Source organism: Aspergillus pseudoviridinutans, assembly GCF_018340605.1.
Source record: "Aspergillus pseudoviridinutans IFM 55266 DNA, scaffold_1, whole genome shotgun sequence".
Taxonomy (NCBI): domain Eukaryota; kingdom Fungi; phylum Ascomycota; class Eurotiomycetes; order Eurotiales; family Aspergillaceae; genus Aspergillus; species Aspergillus pseudoviridinutans.
Genome location: NW_025091281.1, coordinates 2,198,614 through 2,223,811, shown reverse-complemented (window position 1 = coordinate 2,223,811; position 25,198 = coordinate 2,198,614). Strand labels below are relative to the sequence as shown.

General features: G+C 52.3%; 12 protein-coding genes across 12 annotated transcripts; 5 read left to right on the top strand and 7 right to left on the bottom strand.

Annotated features, from left to right (window-relative positions):
• Positions 1 to 1,017: 1,017 nt before the first annotated feature.
• Positions 1,018 to 2,193, bottom strand: Asppvi_000803 (protein N-lysine methyltransferase family protein; the record flags this gene model as incomplete). Its single annotated transcript, XM_043297109.1, has 2 exons — positions 1,018 to 1,645; positions 1,706 to 2,193. 2 exons carry the CDS (start codon positions 2,191 to 2,193, stop codon positions 1,018 to 1,020), a joined length of 1,116 nt encoding a protein of 371 aa, XP_043153044.1.
• Positions 2,194 to 2,564: 371 nt separating this feature from the next.
• Positions 2,565 to 4,087, top strand: Asppvi_000802 (uncharacterized protein; the record flags this gene model as incomplete). The annotated part of the gene is made up of 2 exons (XM_043297108.1): positions 2,565 to 3,641; positions 3,695 to 4,087. The coding sequence occupies 2 exons, from the start codon at positions 2,565 to 2,567 to the stop codon at positions 4,085 to 4,087; spliced, it is 1,470 nt and encodes a 489-aa protein (XP_043153043.1).
• A 352-nt stretch (positions 4,088 to 4,439) lies between these two features.
• On the bottom strand, positions 4,440 to 6,667 carry Asppvi_000801 (Zn(II)2Cys6 transcription factor; the record flags this gene model as incomplete). The annotated part of the gene is made up of 9 exons (XM_043297107.1): positions 4,440 to 4,690; positions 4,745 to 4,808; positions 4,857 to 5,071; positions 5,147 to 5,456; positions 5,510 to 5,933; positions 5,996 to 6,306; positions 6,381 to 6,464; positions 6,521 to 6,540; positions 6,616 to 6,667. 9 exons carry the CDS (start codon positions 6,665 to 6,667, stop codon positions 4,440 to 4,442), a joined length of 1,731 nt encoding a protein of 576 aa, XP_043153042.1.
• Positions 6,668 to 7,606: 939 nt separating this feature from the next.
• cym1 (pitrilysin family metalloprotease cym1) lies at positions 7,607 to 10,889 on the bottom strand (the record flags this gene model as incomplete). Its single annotated transcript, XM_043297106.1, has 2 exons — positions 7,607 to 10,418; positions 10,504 to 10,889. The coding sequence occupies 2 exons, from the start codon at positions 10,887 to 10,889 to the stop codon at positions 7,607 to 7,609; spliced, it is 3,198 nt and encodes a 1,065-aa protein (XP_043153041.1).
• An 848-nt stretch (positions 10,890 to 11,737) lies between these two features.
• Asppvi_000799 (taxilin) lies at positions 11,738 to 13,351 on the top strand (the record flags this gene model as incomplete). The annotated part of the gene is made up of 5 exons (XM_043297105.1): positions 11,738 to 11,876; positions 11,979 to 12,253; positions 12,315 to 12,478; positions 12,533 to 12,776; positions 12,845 to 13,351. 5 exons carry the CDS (start codon positions 11,738 to 11,740, stop codon positions 13,349 to 13,351), a joined length of 1,329 nt encoding a protein of 442 aa, XP_043153040.1.
• Positions 13,352 to 13,863: 512 nt separating this feature from the next.
• On the bottom strand, positions 13,864 to 14,904 carry Asppvi_000798 (NAD(P)H-dependent flavin oxidoreductase; the record flags this gene model as incomplete). The annotated part of the gene is made up of 1 exon (XM_043297104.1): positions 13,864 to 14,904. One exon carries the CDS (start codon positions 14,902 to 14,904, stop codon positions 13,864 to 13,866), a length of 1,041 nt encoding a protein of 346 aa, XP_043153039.1.
• A 544-nt stretch (positions 14,905 to 15,448) lies between these two features.
• Positions 15,449 to 16,474, bottom strand: Asppvi_000797 (uncharacterized protein; the record flags this gene model as incomplete). Its single annotated transcript, XM_043297103.1, has 2 exons — positions 15,449 to 15,825; positions 15,883 to 16,474. The coding sequence occupies 2 exons, from the start codon at positions 16,472 to 16,474 to the stop codon at positions 15,449 to 15,451; spliced, it is 969 nt and encodes a 322-aa protein (XP_043153038.1).
• A 527-nt stretch (positions 16,475 to 17,001) lies between these two features.
• Positions 17,002 to 17,484, bottom strand: Asppvi_000796 (uncharacterized protein; the record flags this gene model as incomplete). The annotated part of the gene is made up of 2 exons (XM_043297102.1): positions 17,002 to 17,071; positions 17,147 to 17,484. 2 exons carry the CDS (start codon positions 17,482 to 17,484, stop codon positions 17,002 to 17,004), a joined length of 408 nt encoding a protein of 135 aa, XP_043153037.1.
• Positions 17,485 to 18,633: 1,149 nt separating this feature from the next.
• Asppvi_000795 (DNA-directed DNA polymerase delta subunit POL31) lies at positions 18,634 to 20,469 on the top strand (the record flags this gene model as incomplete). Its single annotated transcript, XM_043297101.1, has 5 exons — positions 18,634 to 18,677; positions 18,747 to 18,930; positions 18,997 to 19,128; positions 19,181 to 20,123; positions 20,174 to 20,469. The coding sequence occupies 5 exons, from the start codon at positions 18,634 to 18,636 to the stop codon at positions 20,467 to 20,469; spliced, it is 1,599 nt and encodes a 532-aa protein (XP_043153036.1).
• Positions 20,470 to 20,896: 427 nt separating this feature from the next.
• Asppvi_000794 (uncharacterized protein) lies at positions 20,897 to 21,577 on the top strand (the record flags this gene model as incomplete). Its single annotated transcript, XM_043297100.1, has 1 exon — positions 20,897 to 21,577. One exon carries the CDS (start codon positions 20,897 to 20,899, stop codon positions 21,575 to 21,577), a length of 681 nt encoding a protein of 226 aa, XP_043153035.1.
• Positions 21,578 to 21,927: 350 nt separating this feature from the next.
• Asppvi_000793 (GTP-binding protein) lies at positions 21,928 to 23,040 on the top strand (the record flags this gene model as incomplete). The annotated part of the gene is made up of 1 exon (XM_043297099.1): positions 21,928 to 23,040. One exon carries the CDS (start codon positions 21,928 to 21,930, stop codon positions 23,038 to 23,040), a length of 1,113 nt encoding a protein of 370 aa, XP_043153034.1.
• A 367-nt stretch (positions 23,041 to 23,407) lies between these two features.
• Asppvi_000792 (type III PLP-dependent enzyme) lies at positions 23,408 to 24,782 on the bottom strand (the record flags this gene model as incomplete). Its single annotated transcript, XM_043297098.1, has 2 exons — positions 23,408 to 24,462; positions 24,515 to 24,782. The coding sequence occupies 2 exons, from the start codon at positions 24,780 to 24,782 to the stop codon at positions 23,408 to 23,410; spliced, it is 1,323 nt and encodes a 440-aa protein (XP_043153033.1).
• Positions 24,783 to 25,198: the final 416 nt, after the last annotated feature.

Sequence of the window (25,198 nt, the reverse complement as noted above, 5' to 3'; positions counted from 1 at the left end):
GTGGCGGACCCGGTCCAGAACCACTTCGGCTGGTGCTCATGATATATCAGATCTCAGGGCCTCGAAAGGATACGCGAGCGACAAATCTCCTTACTAGACTATCTCAGTCTCGTTTCTCACATCTTGTTGACAGTATTGATCCACAAGCTGTGCACCTCATTTAGGCAATGTCATCCAACCCCCCGAATGAAGAGGGAGACTTCCCAACGGACAATGAGCAACAGCAACAACAAAATAGTTCGAACGTCGATCGGGAGATTATGGGCGTCACTAGCCGAGGGACAGCACCGCGCGTGTCGCGACGGAAGCGGTCCGAGTATGCACGATCCTGGAACCGATCCAGTTCTAGGCGACGTGTTGGAGAAACAGGATCCAAGTACCGTTCTCGATCCAGGCATTGAGTGTTTCCATTTGAGACTCTGCCAGCTTGGCTGTCTTTGTTGAGCATATTGCATGACTGGAGGATGGCAGGTTGCACAACGAAGTGCAAATTACAATTCTCAGGGGCTGGCATGGCACAAACAGCAGGTCGTCAAACAGAATAATTGAAAATCACGAATGAATATCCAATTTGAATGTTGCGCGGACGCAGGCCGCACTCATCCACATCGGCGAATAGGATCATTACTAGTCTAATCCAAGCATCCCACCGCGCTTCTGTGGCCCAGTGTGACTTATTGTAAGGAGCCACACCCGGAAATTCATCAATAGTTCAGTCTTGAATTGATGTGGTCGAGTGAAGAACGTAGATGCCACGTTCAGCCTGAAACCGTACATGTGGGATTGTCTGCTTGCTTGGACGAGTATCCTGCCACAGCGCCAACTAAGAAAGAAGGCATAAATTTGGCAGAATCACTCCGAAACAAGCCATCCAGGCTCTTCTGTCCAGGACCTGGCCGGAGTCAGCATACAATATGCGGGTTTGACTCTCAGCTGACACGTGCGCTGCGAGGTAGGCAAGCTTTCTCGTTGCTCATTGTTTGGTCAGTGCATTAATCACGACAAAGAATTGTTTTTTCAGCCCGCCATGATGGGCTTGCAGTGTTGGGAGTATTTTCTGTCCTTCCGTCCATAGCAGTATAGCTCAATCTCGTCAAACTGGTCATGTTGAGACGGGAGTTGCATGGTGTCCTTATGCAAACTGAAAAGATTAACCGAGTCCATCAAGCTGAAAAAGACCTCTTCGCTATCATGTCGTCTCTTCAAAGCCACCAGGACTACAGCATCGGGCGACATTTGGGCCAGACGGTCCATCACATTGACCAGCGCCGGCAGGCTGTCCGCGTTGTACGTGCAATCCGAGACAAGAATGAGGTCAATGTGGCCGTCACATAAATCGTCAGGCAGCTTTTCATCCCAATCAAGTGGTTGATAAGCGACCTGAGACGACGGAGCTGGGCTTGCGACTGCTATATTTTTCATGACGATCTCCTCCACTTCATGGAGATCTGTAAGTAGAACGGAGCAATGCGAGAGGAGCTCTGCTAGCGCTATACCCACAATACCGCAGCCAGACCCCAATTCAATGGCGTGAAGAGGAGTGCTGCGTGGGCCTTGCAGCAGGCTCTGGAGCAGAGGTGCAGCGGACCCTGGAGGCTTAGTGATCGCTTGCTCAAGGTATATTACCGATGCGATAGCTGCATCCCTGCGGATGCAATATATATATTCTTAGAATAATAATCAGACACGGATTTAGAGGCCTCACCAGATATGCCGGGCAATGCTGTTGCCGGTCTCCTCCCATATCCGGAGGTCCAACTGATTCTTCGGGAGGAAGCGTCGTTCGACAAGCTTCTCAGCCACGGGAGGCTCTGACCCTCCAAACGGCGCGCTCCAGCCTGATATGACTAGAGGAAGTTTAGAGGTGTCGAGCAGATGGTCTGACTTGGGTTGGCTCGGCCGCTGAGGGTCAATTGCGGTTACGCTTAGCACGATAGCCTCCTGGGATAGTCTGGCGGAAAATGGGCCCAAGGATAGCGGGAGTTCGCGTTTCCCTGCTTTCCACTGTAGGTTGTCCTTATACAGGGTCCTGCCTGAGCCATTGGAACTCAATGTTACCTGCAAATCGACATCTTGGGCTAGAAATGCATCTCCTAGATCGGTGGTGATGCATATGAGCGCAGTTACAGTGACAGGCCCCGCTTTCTGACTCTGAAGTCTAGGCGTCTTAAGAAAACGAATGTAATATACCATCTTCAGGTCAGAGACGGACAATTGATTGACGATCCTAGTGAGTTCGGATTCTGGTAAATGTTTACTGATATGGACGATAGATACTGATGGCACGTGCCGCTGACTAAACTTGCGGAAATGACATCGCAGAGTGGAGGCGGGCCCTCATTCCTGAGGCAATGAGGCACACCACATCTCAACGATCGCGTTCTATTTATACGTCGCATGGATATATCGATGGGGCTGACGATCAAGCCGCCAACTGCCCACATCGTTCTTTCCATCGATTCACTTCAATGTGATTCTTTTGGGACAGACTGAAGCATCTGCGCACAAAGTCTCCTCCGCCGTTGGCTGATTGTCATACCCAACGGGGATACCTTATCATCAAGATGATGCGAACCAGAGACCCTCGGGTCCGCCAGACGATCAACCAGATCTCTCACAACCTGGAATCTGCGAACGAGACGGCGCAGGAGGGGCTCTATACATTTTCGCACCATTATATCCTACCTTGTCTTTCGTCGATTGGAAACTGCGTCCAGGCATGTACGGCCCCTTGTCTTCCAAGTCGGGATGACCATCTTCGACGTCGGAGACGGGGACGTGCGGAAGCCAGCTTTGACTTTTATGATGATTGGGATAATGATGATTCCAACGACAGTTTGCTTGGATGGGGCACGGACGAGCTCGACCGGCTGCTGGCGGGAAGCGGCCTGACGCGCGGGGGCGCCGAACAGCCACGCAGACAGCGCAAAATGAGTTACGGTACAAGAGGCACGAGACGGAAGAGCAGTGTTTTGGTACCCGATAATCGAAATGATCCGACTGTTATTCCAAGCTCGTCCTTTCTGGGGTTCTTGGAGCGCTTTCCCTGGAGACTGGGGGCGCGAGGGCTGAAATATCGACCGTCCGCTGCGGATCTGCAGGAACATCCTACGGGGCTGCGCCGGCATGCGCCCGAGGATGAACCCCTCATGGAGTCCGCCGAAGAAACGGAGGAGCATGACTCCTCCAACAAGAATGGGCGATACCGCAGTGCCACGCAGACATCGCGTGAGACCGCGACCTCCTTGAGCTCGAGAGGGGATTTGATTCCTAGCGACGAGGAGGAAGATGCGGTTCCTCTAGACGACGAATTTGCACTGGCGTGGGTCAGTCGCCGAGGTACAGGACTAGACTCGGACGATCAATTGAGCGACAAAGTTGCAGGGATAAAACGGTCCATGTCGGGAACCTTTAGTTTCGGGACCTCAGCTTCGAGGGAGTCCAAAAAGAAAAAGAGTCGGTTACGAGAATCCCGAAGTCCTAACAAAGAGAATTCCCGTGATAACGGCGAAGCGTCCTTGGTGCATTTGAGAAAAGAAGAGGAGCAAGCAGAGCTTGAGGAAGAAAGAGACGTAGCTCGGAAACGGGCTGCAGCACGAAGGTTGGCTGCGAGTCGTGGTCTCGATCCAAGCAAAGACAAGGTATGCTAGTCGCGATGAAATCTGAAACCATTCATGCTCACCCGGAATTGCAGCCATCACTTCCATCTTATCCGCAATCTGCACCTGGTGTCTCAGATGTGCCTTCTACATCCCCGGATCACACCCTTGTAGAGTCAAATGAAGCCCGTACCCTTTCACCTACCCGTGGAGGCGTCTCACGCCGCGAGTCGGATTGGCGACCACGTACGAATTCCTCCCAAACAGAACCTTTTCCACCACTACCCTCCTCTCTATCAGCGGCTGGCGCGTTTGAAGACCTTTCTACGTCCCCGAGAACACCTGCCGAAGTCCTGAGCAGCGCATTGGGTGCTGCTGGTCAGCTAAATTCATCCCACAACCATGGAGGTGACCCTTCTCACGGGCAAGGTGGAGAAGATCCATCCCTTGCTGCAGGAACTGCCAGACCCGCTTCGGCTGGAAGCTAGAAATGCCAGGAATACTGGCGGCAGTGATTTCAGAAAGAAGGCGGCTGGAAACGCTTATGTTCAAATGGGCCGGCTCCATGGCATTGGGCCTGCAGTTGTACATTATGATATGATTAACGATCAGCTACTTTATACCCAGTTCTCAAGAAGAACAACCAGCTACACACTTGGTGTACTGTACGATCAATATATAATCCTTTTACAGCAATGCCTATATTATCTCCACTGCTATGTTCGGCTTTGTCCTGGCTTGCGGAGTCTTGAACCTTTTAAGTAACCGCTCCGAGGCACGGAGCTTGCCTTGTACGACAAATGCCTGGATGTCACTGTCACTGATATTGTTCGACCGCTTTCATGGTGGCGCTAGGGTAGAGTCATCAAATAGCCAAGGCGGATTGGCTAGATTCATGATCTGCTGATCAAATATCGTCCATGAATAATCCATATTCGGCGCCGGGAACGCAAAATCAGGTCCATTATCCGGTGGGGTATGCATGCTTTGGATTCCTGACTGTAGCCGCTCTGCAAGGACGCCGTGGATGCTCCATGTGGACGAGTCGCTACGTTTCAAGGTGCTGAGCTGGGTTTGGATCAGGCGGAGATCTGCAACAGGTCGTATTAGAATATGATTTCAACGCATGGTTGATCGTACTGTACCATCGTGATGTGTCATTCCGTCCTCGACCCCGCGTAGCAGGAGCATAGCTGCCCAGGTTATCATCTAGATATGTTAGACTTGCCCTGAGAAGGTAGGTGAGCGCATGCTTACAATCAGATCCCAGTTGGACCAGATACTAGAATCATCCTGCCGCAATCGCAGGACAGCGCGCGCCGACATCAGGAGCTCCTGCCGTTCGCTCGGGGTCATGTTCGCGGAGCTCAGGTCGAAGCCACGAGCTGGATGGTAGATTGATAGAACGTAGAGCTTGTGGAGATGATACTGCAGGAGAATAAGGATACCTTGACGATCGGACGGTGAGGGCTCTGTGGACTCAAGCATGATCCGTTAGCGTTGGCTACATCCATCGCTAGGTCTGTCCAGCAAGGAAAATGCCTTACGCGACGCTCCGTTGTATTGAACCAGCCACTCATCGAGTTTCTTGGCCCACAGCCGAATAACTTGAGAATCCTTTTCTGTGAAAGGTGTACCAACCGAGGGCAAGGCATCCGATTCCCTCGCACTCACGAAGGACCATATAGTGGGAAGTTTCCGGCCTACGAAATGGCTAAGGCCTTGGTGCATCATCTGCGAGAGGCCGCGAAATGCACTGTCATGTTGGCTATCCAACTGTTGCAGAGCCGGTATGGGTGGCTGTCTAGGAAGAAGGGGATAGCACATGTGCATGGAGGCATGCTCTATGTCGATCACCTAGAGAAATTAGAACATAGCCGGGGATAATATACAAGAACACTGCACAATACCTGAATGCCAGAAAAGAGGCGCCGCCAATCGTATGTTGCGTCTTCCAGGTCGGAAGGGCAGTGGTCAAGTAGAAGCCGGTACGCGAGGGCTATCCACTTGTCTGTTGTTTCAATGTACGCTTCGCAACTTAGGCTGGCCATAATAAGGCCGAGAATATCCTGAAACACTGTGTGCTCGTCACTTGAAGATGAGGAGACATGACTTCTGGTCCAGCCAGAGATGCCAGGCCTTGCGCTTGGAATGACAAGCTCGGCAATCGCTCTGCATGTAGCTGCGAAATACCCACCTGCTAAGGAAGCAAGCTCGGCTAGAGGGCTATGCACCGCCGATATGTAGAGAATAGAAGCAAGCAAGAGTGGTGAAGGGGCAACCAAGACGCTTTGATCCTGAACAAAATGAAGTAATGGAAGATTGTTCAGAAATCTAGATTTATATCAGTTCACGCACTGAGAAGGGAGAATGTAAACAAAGTATAAGTCACGTACGAGGTCCATAAACGCGTGACGATCGAATAAGACCAGATATTCTGGTCCTGAGGCTGACAGGTGATGGTTTTAAGACGCTCAACAGCTTTCCAAAGTCCGCGGGAAGACACGTCGTCAGGCTCTTCCTCCAGATCTGAGTCAAAGGCCAGCGATGAAGCCGTGTTTCCTGCTTTGCCAATGCCTAGCAGCGACTCGATCCGCTCCAGACGCCCGAGAATAGATGAAGAATCCTGATCGGGAGACGAAGGATGATACACGAGCGTGCCCTGCACACTCTGTGACCGTTCTGGGATTGATTGGACCGCTGCAGCCTAGAGGGTGTCAGTATGCAATGGAATTTCTCAGACTTCCCGGGGAAGCACTGAGGCAAATGCAGAATCAGTACATTTGATCGAGGCTTGAAGATACATGGAGCGTTCGTATGTCGACAGCGACGACATGGAGGAGCCCCGTCGACTTCACATTTCATCTTGAGGTCCGTCAGTACAATTGGCCCATTCTAGTCGACAGTCGCTGCAACTTCACCTTCAACCTACGACAATTGACTGTAACATATTCCGTCAGTTTTGTCCAGCACTAATCAATCTACTTTTGAATAATGAGAATTCAGCTCCACCTACCGCATGCCTTTGTCGGCTTGGGGCCCAGGACAATGGAGCCCGTTCTCTTCATGGCGCTATGTACATGAATTGCTGAATAGCATGATTTTCGTCAAGAACCCAGCCGAGGCAAAGGTGCGGCCGCTTTCATTACGCCTGGGGAACGATTCTTTTCAAGTTCATCTGGATTAAACGATGGGAAGGAGAATATCGAGTGATTGGGGATGTTTGAGGTCCAAAGCCCAGACACGTGAGAGGGGAAGGCTGGACTGTAGACTGTGTAAACTAGACCTCCTCTTCTTTGATTTAGATCCTCTCACGATTCGCCCGTTGGCCAGCAGACCCCTGGTAAGCCAAGAGGACCCTAACGAGAATTGGAAATTGGCTGCAGAATGCAAACACGACTATCGTTTATCGCTCCTGGCCTTCTCTCGAACTCTTAATTTACGAAAAGTGACCTTAACCTCGGTCTAGTGGGTCTATAGACTTCAACAAGCCACCGTCTAGCCCAAGTAGGCGGCACCCAAATATCAACTAATTACGAGATAAGATACAAGCGGATACCAGCTCACTACATTCCTGTTCATGTTCTCGCGTTTTTAGTCCGCCCTGCGTAGGCTGAGAGTTCAGAGAGGGTCTGAGAAACGGAGACAAGAAGTGTACCTCGTGGGTTCACATCCTTACTGATCTTGCGCTTACTCCAGGCTTGAAAAGCCAGGAGGACCAGCCATCTACCGATCATGGGGATCAAGATCGAAGACGGGGTCGAGGTCTGTTCTTGAGACGCGCTGGAATTATCGATACGGGAAAAGGAAGGAAGAAAAAGAAACACAGGGAGTGAAGTCGGTATACTGTACAGGAAGATGTCTATATACAAGCAATGGGTTTGGCGGACGTGATGATAAAAGGTCATTATAATGATACATTATGGAACCCCCAGGGCGTCGAGAAGTGTCCAAGATTCGGGGCACCATATTCGTCTAGACCAAGTCGTTGCAATATCGTATCAACTTTAAGCAGACGCCACGGCGCCATCTTGGCCCATGGGGTCGCTCGCAGGCTCACTTGAGGCATTCATAGAGAGTTTTCGGACTTCCCAGCCGTCGGAATCCGCCCAATCCTTCTTCTCGCCGAGTAGACAGACGGATAGCCGAGATCCTTCAACTAGGAACTTTTGAGCGACTTCATTGACATCCTTTGAAGTGACGTCCAGCACTTGCTCTCGCCAACGTTGGTCCATTTCATGTGTAACACCACTCATGAAATACCTGGCACCCTCCTCATCAACACTCATAGGAGCGTCAAGTCCCTGAAAGATGCCCAACTTGGCCTCAGCAAGTTCCCGGTCTGACCAGGCACGGTCCCGAGCAAAGATCCCACTGTTCTGGAAGACTTTGAGACTGTTCACTGGGTTGGGATCGCGGTAGCTAGTAAAGGCGAAGAATCCCTTGATAGGGCCGTTGCTGGCCCCGGCGCCATACGCGCCTCCCTTCTCTCGGATTTTAGGGTGAAGGTATTTGTGGGTCAGAAGTTGAGAAAGGACGCTGAGAGGTGCACTGGAGGGATCAATGAAAGGGACCGTCTGCATGGCAAGTCCAGAGTAGTAGACCTTGTAAGGCAGGTCGTAGAATACCCTATTAGCTACTGAATTCACGCCAGAACGATCAAGTGGCGACGTGGGTGATCTGTTGCGAGGCAGTCCTGCCAGCCATTTCTGGAGCAAATTCTCGTTTTGTGATGCACTGCTGGGCTCACAAACCATGCGAACACGGAGGCCAGAGCCTTTGGAAATAGCAAATGACTGAATCAGCCGAAGTTTATCAATCAGCTCCGTAAGACGTTCGTGTGAAGTCTCAGCGTCGCGAAGGAGGTTAGCCGTAGCCTGCAATTGCGCTAGGCCAGATTGCTGCTCCTGGACCCAAAAGCTCCGAGATAGACCAGCAGCTGCGGCATTCAGCGCGTATCGATGACCCGACCCGGCAACAGCATCCAAAGCTCCATTGGTGGTCATGCGCAGTAATTCTTGAATCATGGCGGGCGCATGAGGGCTGGTGAAATCTGTCTCAGTGACGAGTGTAGTGAGAATCTGCAGCATATCTGGAATGTTGCTGTCCAGAGCATATCCTGAAAACTGCAGGCCCTCCCTAAATTTACCCAACTCCGTAGGAGAAGATGTGTGAAGAGTGGATGTTGTGATTCCGCCGCTCTTCAACTTGATCAGGTCTTCCCACTGTTCCATGGATTTGTCTGGAGTGCCTAGTCGCATGATACAATCGTTGAACAGCGGCAATAACAATCGCAGGTCATCTGGCAGCTCCTCGAAAGAATTCAATGCTTGGAAATAGGTGAGTCCATTTGTTGGGGCTTCGCGCCAGACGACGTCTATACCGTCTACCTTGGACTCCCGCACGGGTTTGCGTTCCTTTTCCCTGGAGATATCCTCAACGCGAAGAGAGGGTAAGCAGCTCAAATCGGCGTTCTGCGCCTCTTCCTGAATCTTGAGCAATTGAATCTCTTCTTCAGCAAGCGCAGAGACAGCCTGCTCAACCGAGCCATGACGTTCAACGAGCTGACTGAGCTTCTTTTCCTTACGCACCATTTCCTGATCATCGAGATCTTTGTTATACGAGGGAGTCCCCACCATCGTAAACGTGAGACATTTATCGTTCATGAGATATTTTTGCATCAATGACTCAAGGTAGCCTCCTTGTTCGTATTTTCTCTTGAACTCATCAATGACTTCATTCCAAGACAATTCCTTCATAGGGTTCGAACCATTGAACCAAGATGAAAGAGTTTTCTCCATGACACCAATACCGAAGTTAGCCGTCTTGTGTCTCAGCGCGAGTTCCAGTTGATGAAGGAAGCCTTGGACCTTCTCATCATTGAAACCGGAAGAAAGAGACTCCCGGAAAACCCTTTGAATAGTCGTCTTGACTTTCGGTGCGTCCGCTTCGCTCACGCCGGTAAGACCGACTGAAAAGATCGGCACTCTACCAGAAGAATCAAGGCCTGTGTTGGGAGTAAAAGAAGACCCTAGCCCACTCTCGATCAACGCACGATACATTGGCGAACCATAGCCATCGAGGAGCAAGGAAGACAGTATTCCAACCGAGAATGTCTCGACCACGTCCGTCGTGTCGCCCATGTACCAAGAGGTCGAGGTCTTGAACTGCTTGTCCTCGCTGGCGAATGTGTCGATAGGTCCGGGAACAGTGACATCCAGTGGACCGCGACTCAAGTCCAAGGGCAGCTTGACATCTCTGTCGGCTTGTCCCTTTTCAAAGCCATCCAGCACCTCACCGATCTGCCTCAAGTGTTCGCTCAGAGGCATGTCCCCGTATGTCAAAATCTTGGCGTTACTGGGATGGTAATTCCGCTTGGAGAAGTCCACCAGCTGCTGGTGCGTCAAATCGGTGATGTATTGAGGGTCTCCACCAGAGTTATTCAGAGCCGGAAAGATGCTTTCACGATATTTGATGTAGTAGAGATAATTGGCGTCCGATATCTGTCCCTTCATTTCGTTGTAGACGACTCCTTTGAAAACCACATCGTCTGACTGCAGGCCTCCCTTGGATTGCTCTCCCTGGGCTAAAATGGGGCGAGGGTCCTCTGGTCCCAGCCGCCATCCCTCTTGCCTGAAATCTTCTTCTTTCAGCAATGGGTGTAGTGTAGCGTCCAAATACACTGAAAGCAGGTTTTGAAAGTCCTGTTGATTTGTTGTGGCGAAGGGGTATGTGGTGTGGTCGGCGGAGGTGAACGCATTCATAAAATTCGACAATGATCGGGGAAGCATTTTGAAGAATGGGTCGCGAATTGGGTACCTAGAATGTCGAAGCATATCAGCAATGAGTCCATCTCTCAAGGCACACTTATACTTGCGCAAGAGTCGGACCGAAGCTTTCTCACTTTTCACTTCCGCATAACGTGGTATGCTCCAAAATATGTGGTACGCCAGTCGCATCTGGGGGGTTCGTCTTAAAACCAATACCGAAGACATTGTTCTTATCCTCCCTGGCAACATGCAGGTAATCTGCATCTGTCTTGTCGTGCTTTAACCGTACTGCCGTAAGGTGCAACTCTGGTACATGTTTCTTCTCCTGGACAGTGAACCCGTGGAGTTTCTCTCCGACATTTGGAAAACTGTCCAAGCTAGTGACGGTCGACGCAGCTCTTCGAGATTGATTCCATGGCGCGAGTGTGTTGCTGACTCTCAGCAACCGACCGCAGACGGGTTGCCGCGAGACTGGTATTCGGCACTTGCATTTACCTGCCCCTGAGAAAGAGCGCAACATGGCGAGGGCAACCTGGAAAGGAGAGAGACCGCCTGGCTGCAGCAGTCGATAGGATCGTGAAGCTTTCTGTCTTCTAGGAACTGCTACCCCAACTATGGTACCGAGATAAGAGGGTCGATTAAGGGGGCAGCAAACGTGTCTTAATCACTTTGATCCGATCAAGGATACCTCTGACTGGACAGTCGGCAGCGTCTGAAAAGGATGGTAGGAAAGTCCAAACAGAGATATCGATGTAGGTGAAATCGAAGGATATGATGGCAGACACAGACAATGGTACTTTGGCCGATGCCAAGATTGAAGATTTCAAATCGGGTTAGTGCCGGTCAAGTGCGCATTCCCCCTCTTACCTACGCTCACGACTGGATTCGATTCGATCTATTCTCCCCGGCAAGGTCCTCGAAGCTTCTGTTCTGTGTGTCTGTCTTTCATCTGGCGGACCTGCTCTCATTCTCCGGAAAACCCCGCAGTCTATTCTCTTGCTTGAAGGTCTTCGATCGCCTTGCCGAACTTGGTTGCAAAAGATTGTGGAGATCCAATCCACCGAGTTCTGCGAGTCTTTAAAGAGAAGGCCACCTAGGTTCTCCGCTAGTATAGGTACTCTGTGGGTTTTCGACTTCGATTAGGCTAGAGCTTCGATCATACTTCTTGGGGAGTACCCTCTTACGTTCGTGGTGTTCCTGCCTCCGCAGCCGTGTACCAAAAAGCCACCCATTTAACGGTCTACCGCTTCTCGCCAACCTTGCCGTCTTCGCAATTTTCGGCATCCGTGGATTGGCCACGCGACCACCGCCAACGAATCCGCAAATCGCACCCAATATTCGGCACTGTTCCTGCAGGAATCGAGGGTCATGTCGTCTGCAGCAATGTCGAAGAAGAACAAGGGGAAGAAGATGGCGGATCCCAATGAGACGTCTAAGCTACTTGCTGCCAAAATCTCTCAGCTGGAGCAAGATGCTGCTGGGGAGAAAGATCAAGAACAAGAAATCGGTTCGTTATGCGGCCTTTCCCTAGCATAAAATCCTTTTGCAGCTTAGTTTCGATCGCTACATACTTATTAAGTGGTTGACACTAACCGGTACCTACCGACAGAGCGTGAGGTCAAGAAGGCTACCAGAGATTTGAACCAATTGCTCAGCAACATCGAGTCCCCCATGACCAGACTGGAGACCGTCCACAAGAAGTACACCGAACTGTTGGCGGACATGAAGAAGCTGGATCGCGACTATGCCAAAAGCAAAAAGCGGGCCGATCAACTCCAGAAGGACCAGGACAAGGGCAAGTCGGAATTGAACAAGACTGTCACCATGAAAGATAAACTGGAGAAACTCTGCCGAGAGCTCACCAAAGAGAACAAGAAGGTCAAGGTGGGTTGATTCGGACTCGACGGAATCGTCTATTTCAGTTGCAAGAGCGTTGGTCTGACAGTCGCATGTTCGACAGGACGAAAACAAAAAACTGGAGGAAACCGAGAAAAAGGCGCGGCTGATTGTGAATGAACGGCTTGACTCTCTGTTGTACGATATCCAAGATGTCATGGCAGCAAAGGGCAACCCTCGCAACGAAAAGCTGGATATCGACTTGGACGAGGCGTAAGTCCATTGTCATACGGACCATCGATTCAACCGCTGACCCTAGCATTACAGCCTGCGCGCCAAAATTAAGACCATCGGCGAAAAGTTCGAAATGCGAGAGTTGCATTATAAAGCGCTCTTGCGCAGCAAAGATGCCGAGATACAGTGCCTAACTGCCAAGTACGAAGAACAGCGCCGCGCAGCTGAAAACGAAGCGGCCCGTTGTCGTGCGCTCAGTTCGCAGGTGTCTACTTTTTCGCATACCGAAGCCGAATTGCGCAGCCAGCTGAATATCTACGTTGAGAAGTTCAAGCAGGTATGTTTCGGCGTCCATTGTGCGGCCTATCACGTCTGTTACAATAGCAGGTAATAATAATGTTACAGGTGGAGGATACGCTCAATAACAGTAACGAACTGTTCCTGACGTTCCGCAAAGAGATGGAAGAAATGTCGAAGAAAACCAAACGATTAGAGAAGGAGAACCTGACACTCACCCGCAAGCACGACCAAACGAACCGAAACATACTAGAGATGGCCGAGGAACGCACGCGAAATCACGAAGAGTTAGAAAAGTGGCGAAAGAAGAGCCAACACCTTGAAGCGCTTTGCCGGCGAATGCAGGCCCAGGGCCGTGGGCAGGGTCTCACAGCCGAGTTGAACGGAGACGACGAGGGAACAGAGAGCGAGTACGACGAGGACTACGAAGACGATGAAGACGACGAGGGCATCAGCGACGACGAGTACGAGTTGGACAATCCGGATCACGACATCAACGGCGGCCGTAGCGCTCCCCAGCCGACGGAGAAGCCTGTCTTTGGACCACCCCCGCCGCCTAACCTCTTGGAAGCGCGAGCGAATGGAAACAAAGCCATGATCAACGGATGCCACTAATGGATCTTGGTTCTGGCTAATACCTGCTGCCTCGCGTTTACCTCGTATTTCATGAGTCTCATCGCGGCCTATGCATAGAAGGGCGTATATCTGTTGTGAGACGCTTGTCGACCCGATTGGATATGACTCGATTCGCTATGAGTATTCGGCTTGAGTCGCGCATATCAGGAAAGGACATGTAGCAGCAAACCTCTCGCTCCTGGAGGTTTATGTCAGCATAGTTCAAGCCAGAGTAATGGAGACACTCTTCGTGAGATTTCTGCTTGAGTGAGCCTCTCTGCTGGTGTTGCCGAACTAGTCTCAAGTATACCACAAAGCATGTTCCCTCGTCCACGAGGTTTTTCATTTCGCCCGTCGCACCCGTTCTGTTTTGTTGCACATGTTCCTGTACTTGTACATGCCGAATGAACAAAAACCTTATTGATAGCTTCAGGCAATCATGAAATTCATTTTTACAGCATAGCCGGTTTCGAAAAGGCAACTAAACTACGGAGTACATACAGTCAAAGAAATCATAGCTTGCTTGATGGTCCGGTGGTATACGAGGCTCCTTGCTTCAACATTTCGGCGGCATCCTTGACCATCTCGCGCACAATGTCACCTGCAGGCTTGATCTCTGTGATGCTGGCGGAGACATCGCCCATGAGGAAAGGCATATCGACCTCCTTCTCGCTCTCCAGGTCGTGCATCATAGGGACGATGCCCTTGGCCGTCAGCTCGGCGATCTCCTGGGGCCGCTTCTCCCAGTCCTTGATGTAATCATTTGGCAGCATCCGCAGCGGCCGTCCGGTCACGACAAGCGTCCGCTGCGTCTCGCCGTACCGGGCCCTGACCACGGCCTCCTTGTGCATCCGGCTAGCGCCACTCTCCTCGGACGCCACGAACCGCGTACCCACCCAGACACCGGACGCACCCAGCATCAGCGACGCCGCCAGGCTGCGGCCGTCGTTGATGCCGCCCGCTGCGACAACCAGCGCCGGCTGACCCGTCAGCGGGCTCTTATACCGCTTCGCGACGTCCACGACCGCCGGCACGAGGACGGAGAAGGGAATGTCGCCGGTATGCCCGCCACCCTCCCCACCCTGCGCACAGACAATGTCCACACCGCGCTGCAACGCCTTCTCCGCGTGCCTCGGCGCCCCGACCATGTTCATGACCAGGATACCGGCCTCGTGGAGCCGCTTAATGGTGCGCTCGGGCGGCACGCCCACGGCAGACACGAAGAGCTTCACCCCGTGCGAGATGACAACCTCGATGAGCTCGTCGAGCTGGCCGTGTGTGTAGTCGTGGTTCGTGGCGCGCGCGCCGCCGCCGACCTGCGGCAGGGCCAAGTCCACGCCGAAGGGGAGAGACTTGTCGCGCAGGAGCGATTTGAGCTCCGTGAGCATCTCCGAGAGCTGCTGGGGGGTGTAGCCCAGCCCGCCGATTGTTCCTAGCCCGCCTGCGTTGGAGACGGCGGCGGCGAGGGGGGCGCCGGATGCACGAGCCATGCCTGCCAGCAGGATGGGGTGCTGGATGTTGAGGAGTGAGCAGAGGGGTGTGTGGACGGACATTTTGTAGCTTAGACAATAGACTAGTGGATATCAAATCGCCTTTAAAATCGGTATGCGTTGTCTTATATCATCCCTATTCTTCACAGCTATCGTACTGAGTGAAGGTCAGAACTGTGGTAAGAATGTGCCTAGAAATTGAGAAACAAATACAAGGGGTGAGACAGTTTAACAGATCGTGAGGGACCAAGTAGACAGAGAGGTCTTATTGATTAGCATTATTGATCACATATATACAGAGATGGCTCTCACGAGCCCCAGGATATATGCACACATAGAACCGACAATAGAGCTGGAGATGAAGCAGTTGTGTCTGTGAATGCGGGGAAGCGGAGGCCTCGAGCAGCCGGACCGAGGCTGAACCACGGGCTGCTGTGCATCAACAATCAACCATCTACGGAGCAATCTAGCATCTACTATCTCTTTCATTTTCATTACTTCATATAGCCGATATATATATGCGACAAAGGGGCTAATGATTAGTCGTCATCATTGTTGCTGTCTAGTCCGTACCTCAAACTGACCCTGTCCTCGTTCCTTGGTATGATCAACGGACTGTCGAGTCCGCCGGTAACTCGTGAGCCGGATGATTTACTCGGTCCTCGAGCTCATGCGCGGTACTGCCGCCGTCAAGTTCACTGACCATTAGGCGATTACCTTTATGATCTGTGACGGGGTCCACTTGCGGCCCGTGAAGAACTGGTTGACGTTTCGTTCGGCGACTGAGAAGCCACCACACCAAGAAAGCAATGAGGGCTACTCCAGCCACGCCGCCGACTACGCCTCCTGCAATGGCTCCTGTGTTTGTCTTAGAGGACGCCTCTGAGGGTTGAGTTTGAGTCGATGTGTGCGTTGGTGATGTCGAGGATGTAGAGCTCGTCGACGGCGTGGATGTTACGGAGGAAGTCGATGCCGCAACAGATGCTGGAACGCTACGTTAGCATTCAACTGAGGATTCTGGGTGTTTTACAGCCCACGTACCCTTCCCCGAGGAGACAACCGGCAACAGAGTCTCGGAGCTGTCGAAGTTATACCCCCGCACCGCGCAACCATCACTGCCCGAATTGGTGCCGAAGGCTGTTGTTCCCTTCTCACAGCAAAAGTATCCGTAATAATTGTACAAATCCCACGTCTCATTGGCGCATTTTGGTGTCTCCACAAGCAGCTGTGTGCAGTTCGCGGCGGATGGACAGCAGTTCACATTGTACTGGCTTGGGCAGTATGAGCCCCCGGGGCAGCAGGCTCGAAATGGGTGAACGGTGGCACCACAGTCCACCTCTGTGTCGAGACAGGAGCCATTCGTGCGGAGCGCAAACCCGGCAGGGCCGTCTAAAACGCTAGACATTGACTGTGGACTCCCCGTAGACTTGCCGTGAGGGCGTAGAGGCAACGACGATACCGAGGGAGAATGTTGACCAGCATAGGATATTTGTACGCTTAGAAGGTTACACAGAGGATAATACACGAGAGTCAATGGGATAAACAGACCTCCGGCCCCAAATTCGAGAGCAATTGGAGAGTTTGCAAGATCGCTTATGAGGCGCACGGCTTCAGGGACGGTCAATCGGCCCATCAGGGGCTTACAGGGATAATGTGCATACAGCACCCCATTGGATCGACTGTAAATGCCAGTCTCTAGGCCCGCATTCTATGATATTACGATTCGCGGCTGGGCTGCACGGATTGCGAATACAGAAATAATCTGCGTGAGCACTAGAAAATCCAAGGAGGAGAAATACAACTGTCCAATTACGCATTGGTCCGCCGTACGAGTCAGTCTATCCACTTCAGTTGCTGCCATAGAGCAGAATCCACTAGATACTAGACTGGGATGGAAGGGATCGGCGTTGTTGATCACGGCGCCCAATTCTTAGCTACTGATAGCCCGATTCGATCAATGAGACAGCAGTTGATCGCGTGTTCCAGGGAACAAATACTCTATGTGTATCCTGCATACTCATGAAGGTAGATATAAGAGGGGCACTATCTGTGAACGTTTGATTTGACCTGAGCATCTATTCTTTTCACAGTCACAAGTGCCATAAGGCCCACACAACTGAAAAGGCTAATGTAGCTAAGCCCCATGTATCCGTAGCGTCTCTACTTCCTTTGGAAGAAGTCGTTTGTGTAGGTACCACCATCACCCGTGTCCTGGTCACAGTCCCGGTGACTACAACAACGTTCGTCGAAGGTCTGGGAAACTCCATCAGCAAACCCGCCTAGAGATCAAAACGAGCAGACATACCCAAACAGTGCTGACGAGTTCTTCATGGCCATTGGGGCTTGCCTCAGTTCGTGCGTTGTCTCTAGGGTAATGATCGTTGTGGTGATCGTCTTGTAGGCCTCTGGATGGGAGGTCTCTGTTGGTCGCGCTTCGTTGGCAACGGGACCTGGAGGAGGTTGATACCCAACTGCACCTTGGGGAGCAGTTATCAGCGATCCTGGAAGGCTTCGTCCGAACAATCGCGTCGATAAACCGCGCGGGAGGAAGTCGAGATTGAACGCCGTCGCGAAGAGGCACGTCAGCAGACTGACGGCAAGGAAATTGCCTATAAGACGGAGGGAAGACGGTAGGATCTTCATCCTGATGCAGTTGTCGTGAAGATGGATCGGGAGACGTCTGGTGTTTTCAACGCGTCTTGAGACTGTGAGGACGGCCTGGGGAGATCAACTCTCAGGCCAGCCGCGGATGGGAGGACGAGATATGGGCTGCCTAATGTTTTGAAGTCTGCCATACTCGTGGAAGACATGCAGATGCACGTATGAGAGATGAGTAGTTCCATTCTCGAGTTCTCGACTATGTCATTCGAATGGAGTTTCTCAATTGACAAGAATGAATGGATCCAAGCGCGAGTGAGCAGACCTATCAGAGGAAGAGACATCTGGTGACGCCAAACAACCAAGGCCTCGTGCATTCGATTGACTTGATGCAATCCACTCATGGAAGATGTGGTATGCGGAATGGAGATCGGAATGCAGTCGTGGCCTTCTGGCTAGACAGTCAACAACCATCTAGTCTACTGTAGGTCCATTCAAGACGCTCAGTCACCAATGGTATTCTCGTGAACGACCTCATCACCACTGCAGATCAAAAGCTCGGTCTTCTAGACTCTGTCAGATCTTAACCGTTGATAGCTGTACGGCCGACACATCGGTTGTGGTTCAAGCCAGCATTCTTCAGTGACACAAGCACGTTTTTCGCCGAAACAGCCAGCATATCGCAGAAGAAAGCATGAGACTGAGAATCCGTAGCTGCTCTTATTTCCTAGGAGCTTGTCTCAGAGTAATCTCTGCCATTCCTGATGGAGTTCCAAGATCATTCGCAGCGATGACCGGAGTCGCATAGTCATCAATCGAGCAGGATTCTAGCATTTTCAAAGTCATTCTGATCAGACTTTGAGAGCGCACTTAGGAAAACACTCTCGTAGAATCCAACAAGCAACTATCTTCCCTGTTCCCGGGAGACTACAGAGTGAGATGTGAGCACTTGGAGTCTGAGGTTTGTTGTAGGAGTGGTAGTTCTGCCCAAAGCGGTATTGTAATTACACTGTCGGGGAAACGCCAAAAGACGCGTGATTCGCGTAGTACAGCGGCCTCGAGTCAACCGAACAATGACGAAGCTCCGCTTCAACTTCTTCAATTACAAGCTGTTTGGGCCATAGCGGAAAGAATCATCTCATTTTCCATTGCTCAGAGGGAGCGCCTTGGAAGATAAGAGATTTGCTCACAACGATGGCTACTAACACAGCGGAGGACGTGTTTTTGCAACCCCCCAGGTCTGCTCTTCCGCATCTCTCTTCTCAATGCTCCAGTGGATAAATCATGCTAACAGTCGCTCGATGCAGTGACGAACAGTTCTCGCCTGTGTATCGCGAAATCTCCCACTACAACCCGCTTCATACTTTCAAACTCCCCACCGGCGAATCAAGACATTACCAGCAACAATATGGCGACATGTACTTCTTGCGACTCGCACGATTGAAACCTGTGGTGGAAGAGGTTGGAATGGATGCATGGGAAGGATTTAGTGTAAGACAACCTCGCCGATGCCGGACACTCGATCGTCTTTTCCTAACCCTTGTCGACGGCCAATAGATCGCCGGAGAACGCGCTCGTCGCGTAGAGCGAGTGCTCGATGTCCGACAAGGCGAGCTTTGCTGGGTCGCTGGGACGGTCTACATGGACATGCCCTTGAAGCCGAATATCCTCGATGATCTTTCCAAAGAGGTTCGAACGTCCTCGTCCGTCGTGCCTACACGCATCCGCTGATACCTCCTAGAGTCACACCCTAGCCCCTCCGCCCCGTCGCACTTACCAAGATCCCGCTCATCCGGAATTGACTCAATTCATGTTGGAAGACGAGTCGGGCCGCTTGCGATTAACAGGGAATCTCCTGAGGTCAACTCAACTCGCGACAGGAGCCATCATAGCGGTACTGGGGACGGAAAATGCGAACGGTGATTTTGAAACGATCGATATCAGAGTGCCTGACCTGCCTCCGCAGCCGCGTCGGTGGGAGCGGGACGAAGACAAAACGGGCGGAGAAGAGTCGCGCAAGGGCAAGATTGCTTTTGTGAGTGGTCTCGGGATTACGGGCACATCGAGTGATACTCTTGCACTGGAACTTCTGACAGACTATCTTCTGGGGTATACAGGGTCGGATGGATCCTCTATCACACGGCTTATCATTGCCGGAAACTCACTGGGGGCTAGTGTGATGGCTGAGGCAGCATCGACAGGCACTGAGACGGGAGCAGCGGGGAAGAAGAAGATTGCCCCGAGAAAGTATGGATACGACGCGTCTGCGTACAACGCCTCACCCATCACACAACTAGACAACTTCCTCGCGGAGATCCTGCCGAGCATACCTGTGACTCTCATGCCGGGTGAGAGTGATCCGGCGAACTTTGCACTCCCTCAGCAGGGGATCCACCGAGCGATGTTTCCACGAGCCAGAGCATACTGTGCTCCACCTCCGTCGGGGGATGAAGCTCCCGAGCCAGGCTGGTTCGACAGCGTCACAAACCCGTGGGAGGGAGACGTCGAAGGATGGCGGCTGTGGGGAAGCAGTGGACAGAACGTGGATGATGTCCTCCGGTATCTGGACTTTGCAGACAGTGATGCGCTAGACGCCGGTGATGGGGACATCGAGGCCAGGATGAGAATCATGGAGGCCATGCTACGGTGGAGGTGTGGAGTTCCCACCGCCCCCGATACAATATGTACGTTCGTTTCTGCTACGGGTCTTGATTAAGTGCTGACTATTCTACAGGGTCCTATCCTTTCCAGACAAATGACCCCTTCGTAATGCAGTCCTGTCCGCACATCTTCTTCGCTGGCAATCAGCCACGGTTCAAGACGGCGGTGCTGGAAGGCGACTCTCCCCTTAGACTTAACGGAGCCGACACGGAGATGACCGACGCGGCCGATAATACAGGTGCGCGTGTGCGTCTGTTGTCGATCCCCCAATTCAAGGAGACGGGGGAGCTGATTCTCGTTGACAGCGAGACATTGGAGGTGGAAGTGGTCAAATTCGGTGCTTTTGCAGGAAAGCAAGAGAAGCAATAATACAATCGATAGAAGACCACAATGGGCAAGCTATGCGCGCCACTGCAAAATTCTGCAATGACTGTCCGTAGTTATCTAGGATTTATAGATCAAGCGCCAAGACCCGGACAAAAAGTCATTATTTTCCTCTCCCGGCAATTTATCCAGTCTACCGATCACATAAAAGACAAAAAGCTGCAGGCAGCAATATAGACATAGACTCTGACATTTAATTCGAACTATAATAAAAATGCGCCTCAACGCAAAAACCGGTACGCACTACGCATCTTCAAAAGAAACACAGAAAACCTAAAAAACTAACAAAGGACGACAGCCATCTCAACCTCCAAAGTCCTACTCGTCCCATACTCCAGCTGGCACGTCCCACGCTATCACGAATGGATGAAAGATGAGGTAGGCATTTCATCTCAAACCCAGTTTACGAGCGATGGATGCTAATGAAGAACAGGAAATTCAAGCCGCCACGGCCTCGGAACCACTTACTCTGGAAGAAGAGTACGCCATGCAGCGCAGCTGGCGCCAGGACGCCGATAAGCTGACTTTTATTGTCTGTTTGCCTGTTCTCCGGTCTCAGTCTCAGACCGAAGGTCAAGACAGGCCAGGGTTACGGCTAAACGAGGGAGATGATGCTCCCGGGCAAATGCTCGGCGATATCAACCTCTTCCTCCGGGTTGAGGACGAGGACGAAGACGGGCCGTCCTCGCCGGAGATGATCGGGGAGATTGAGCTGATGATTGCCGAGAGGACAAATCAGCGGAAGGGGTATGGGCGGGCTGCTCTGCTTTCGTTTCTGCGGTATGTGCTTGAGCATGAGGGGGAGATACTGGGGGAGTTTGTGCGGGGGAGCGAGAGTGCTGGCGCTACGCTACAAGGGAGGACGGACTGGAGGTTTGGCGCGCTGAGTGTGAAGATTGGGAAGGAGAATGAGCGCAGTCTGGCGCTGTTTGAGAGTGTTGGGTTCTGCAAGGTGAGCGAGGAGCCGAGTTATTTTGGGGAGTTTGAGTTGAGGAGGATGCGGAGAGAGCTGTCGCGGGAGAGTGTGGATGAGGCGATGGCGACGGCTGGTGTTGAGGGATATACTGAGGTGTCGTATGAGAGGACTGAATGATGCCCATTCTCCCCATTATAAGTAGATACTAGCTGTTCTGAAGATGTTGGTCCGCTATTGGTGTGGTKCTGTCTCGACATGCGGCCATCTACACTTCCATGGCAGTATCTGATCCCGTCCTAGAATTGTAACCATGTACATTTAGACCAATTGATACTGAAATAGATACTCTTACTGACTCAATGACTCCATTCAAAAATAGAAATAGTATATTTTCCCTCGTACCTACGTCATTTTAGATTAGGGCTTCCAGATCAGGATTAGCGCCTCTACCCCTCCGCCGTAAAAAGTATCACCATCGGACTCTCCACTGTCAACAGTCAGATAAAAGAAAAGAAAAAACGGTGACGATGCCCATCCCCATAACAATCATAACGGGCTTCCTCGGCTCCGGCAAAACCACCCTCCTCCTCAACCTCATCCCTCAACTCCCCCCAACCTACCGCCTCGCGCTCCTCAAAAACGAATTCGGCGATGTAGCCATCGACTCGCAGCTCGCCTCGACCCAGTCCATCTCCGGTGTGCGCGAGCTGCTGAACGGATGTATCTGCTGTAACCTAGTGGGCCAGCTCAGTGACGCGCTGAACCAGCTACGTGAGGAGGTTCAGCCGGACCGCATCGTCATCGAGACGAGCGGGAGCGCGTTCCCCGCGACGCTGGCGATGGAGGTGAACCGGCTTGCGCGCGAGCAGCCCGGGAGCTTTGTGCTGGACGGGGTGATCAGCGTGATTGACGTGGAGAACTGGGAAGGGTACGAGGACACGTCGTACACGGCGAAGCTGCAGGCCAAGTATACGGACCTGATCATCTTCAATAAGTGGGAGGGGGTATCGGAGGAGCGATTTGAGCTGTGCTTGGATCGCGTGGGGGATCTGGAGGTGCAGACGCCGTGGGTCAAGTCGGATAAGGGCCGGGTGGATAAGGAGGTTCTCTTGGGGATTGACGGGGCGTTGTTCGCCAAGGAGGATGGCGAGGATGCGTTGCGGTTGACGGACGAACATCACCACCAGCATCGGCATGACCACCAGTCCGAAGTCGAAGTGCTGTCCGTCACGCTCAAGGCCTCCCGGCCCGACCAGACCATCGACGTCGCCGCCCTCGAGATGATGCTGCTCGCCGCGCCCAAGGACGAAGTCTACCGGATCAAGGGGACCATGCGCTGTCCTGCCTCGCAACCGCCCGCCGACTCCGGGGACAACCCCGGCGAGAAGAAGCCCGCGCCGCCTCCGACGTCCGGCAATGAAGCTGTCCGACACTACATTCTCAACTGGGCCTTTGGCCGCTGGACTTTCACGCCCTCGGAGATGGTGGCGGAGAGCGCGGACCCGGCTGTCGTTGCCCGTCTGACGCTTATTCTAGCGCGGTACGAGTCGGGCAAGTGGAAGAAGAAGCTGGAAGCTGGTGGGTTGATTCAGCTTGGTGAAGCTGCCAATGGCGAGTTGGTGGTTGAACGCCTGGTATAGATTACTTTCTGTTTTCATTTTCTTTGTACATGAACTACGGTGGAGCTGGCTCCTTACAATTGTGGTCAAGAGACGACGCGGCCACGAAGATAGATATAAAGTTAGATACTTGCTAGATATACAGATGACCCCATTTTCTCCATCAAAGTGCACTCTATAGATGCGGGATTACCAAGGGAACCAAAGGAATGACCAAAGTAACTCAAAAAGATCGATTAGACAATGTGGACAAAGTCTAGTCTATCAAGCAAAAGGGCAAATCAATCATTATGGGATCCCCGTCCTCCCCATTATCTATCCCACAACAAACATAAGTACAGACAGCAAATGAATACAGTCAAAAGCTTAAGCAAATACAAGAATGTCTCTAATACTCCAGGAGAGCAGTTGCACCGGCTTCGCTCGAGATGTAAATCACCTCGTGGTTGTCCGAGAAGCCGTTGAACCGGGTGGCGCTGCACTTGGTGTAAGCGCCCATCTCCTCAAAGTACAGCCAGTCGCCGACGTTCAACAGACCAGGCAGAACAATCCGCTGGGTGATGACGTCGATACCATCACAGGTTGGACCCCAGATGGAGTAGGCGATGCCCTCTGAAGTCGCAGCATTCAGAGCGGTCGGCTGGGTCTCGCCGGAGCAAGTCAAGATCTTGGCCACGGGGTGCTGGTGGTCGAAGATGATGTTGGAGAAATTGCCGTACACGCCGTCGTTCAGGTACAGCATGTAGGCATCGTTGGCGGGGTCCTCGGGGTCGCGCACATCGCGGCGAGCAATGACATTGGCCGCCAGGGTGAAGGCACTGGCGACGTAGTAGCGGCCGGGCTCGGCAATGATACGAATGTGAGGCGGGAAATACGTGTCGAGCGCCTCGCTCAGGATGCCGGCAAACTTTTCAAAGGTGTCCTGGCAGAAACCACCTCCGACGTCCAAAGTGTGGAGCTCGTGGCCCACCTCCGCGGCCTGGTCAAAGACCAGACGAGCATCCTGCACGGCCTTGAGGAACGCGCGGGGATCCTCGGCACCGGAGCCCACGTGGAAGCTCACCCCGACGACCTTGAGCTCGAGCTCGTGCGCAAGTTCAAGCAGCTGACGGGCGATGTCCAGGGAGGCACCGAACTTCATGCTGAGCCGGCACAGGCTGGTCGAGTCATCGGTCAGGATACGCAGGTAGAGCTCCGCGTCTGGGTAGCAGGCCTTGATCTTGTAGAGCTCGTCGGCATTATMGAAAGTCATTTGCTTGACGCCCACCTTGGCGGCATAGCGCAGATAGGACTTGGTCTTGCAGGGCTGCGCGTAGATGATGCGGCTGGGATCGATGCCGGTCTCGAGGGCCAGGTCGATTTCCGCCTTGGAGGCACAGTCGAAACCGTTTCCAAGCTTGGCCATGAGACGAAGGATCTCCGGATCGGGGTTGCACTTGACCGCTGGAAGTCGTTAGCTGTTTGGTCTGAAGGTCCAATGGTCAACGAGACCTACCGTAAAAAGGCTTGACGCGACCCAAGTTCATTTTCCAGCGAAGATGCTGTCGGTAGATCTCCCCCATGTCGGCCACATAAAAGGCATCTTCTTCACCAGGGCCGCACCGGTCCACGTCCACCTCGGCGGCGCGTTTCTTCAGGACGTCCAAGACCAGGTCCTTGGCAGCCAACCTAGATTGCGAAAGGTCGTCCCCTCCATGATTGCTGAGTTGACTATGATGGTGATGAAAACTATAGTCGTTTTTGTCGTGACATTGTTTAGTCATGCAGAATTCAGCAGGTACACAAGCAGTCGGTGCCATAACCATGCGCGCTGCGACGAAGCACGGAACAGGTCTTGAAAGGTGGGTTGATGGAGATTAAAAAGGTGATTTATAAGTCAAGTGTCAAGAACGCGACTGCGTGTTAAGGAGGACGAAATGATTCGCAACCGAGGTTGACTGGACCAAGCCTCCTAGACCCTTCCTCCTTAAGAGGAAGAACCTTCAGAGAAGTCCTATGCGGCAGCTCAAAGAGTGCGGGAATAAGTTGGAGGGGCGTCAAAGGGTGGTTAAAAAATGGCGCACCGGAGGAGACCGAGGGAGGGGTCAGCAGCAGGAGGTGGTGGAATGTTGTTAAGAGTGTCGCGGAGCCGTCGAGGCGAGACAATTTGACGAAAGAGCAAGGGAGAGGCTGCGAAAGC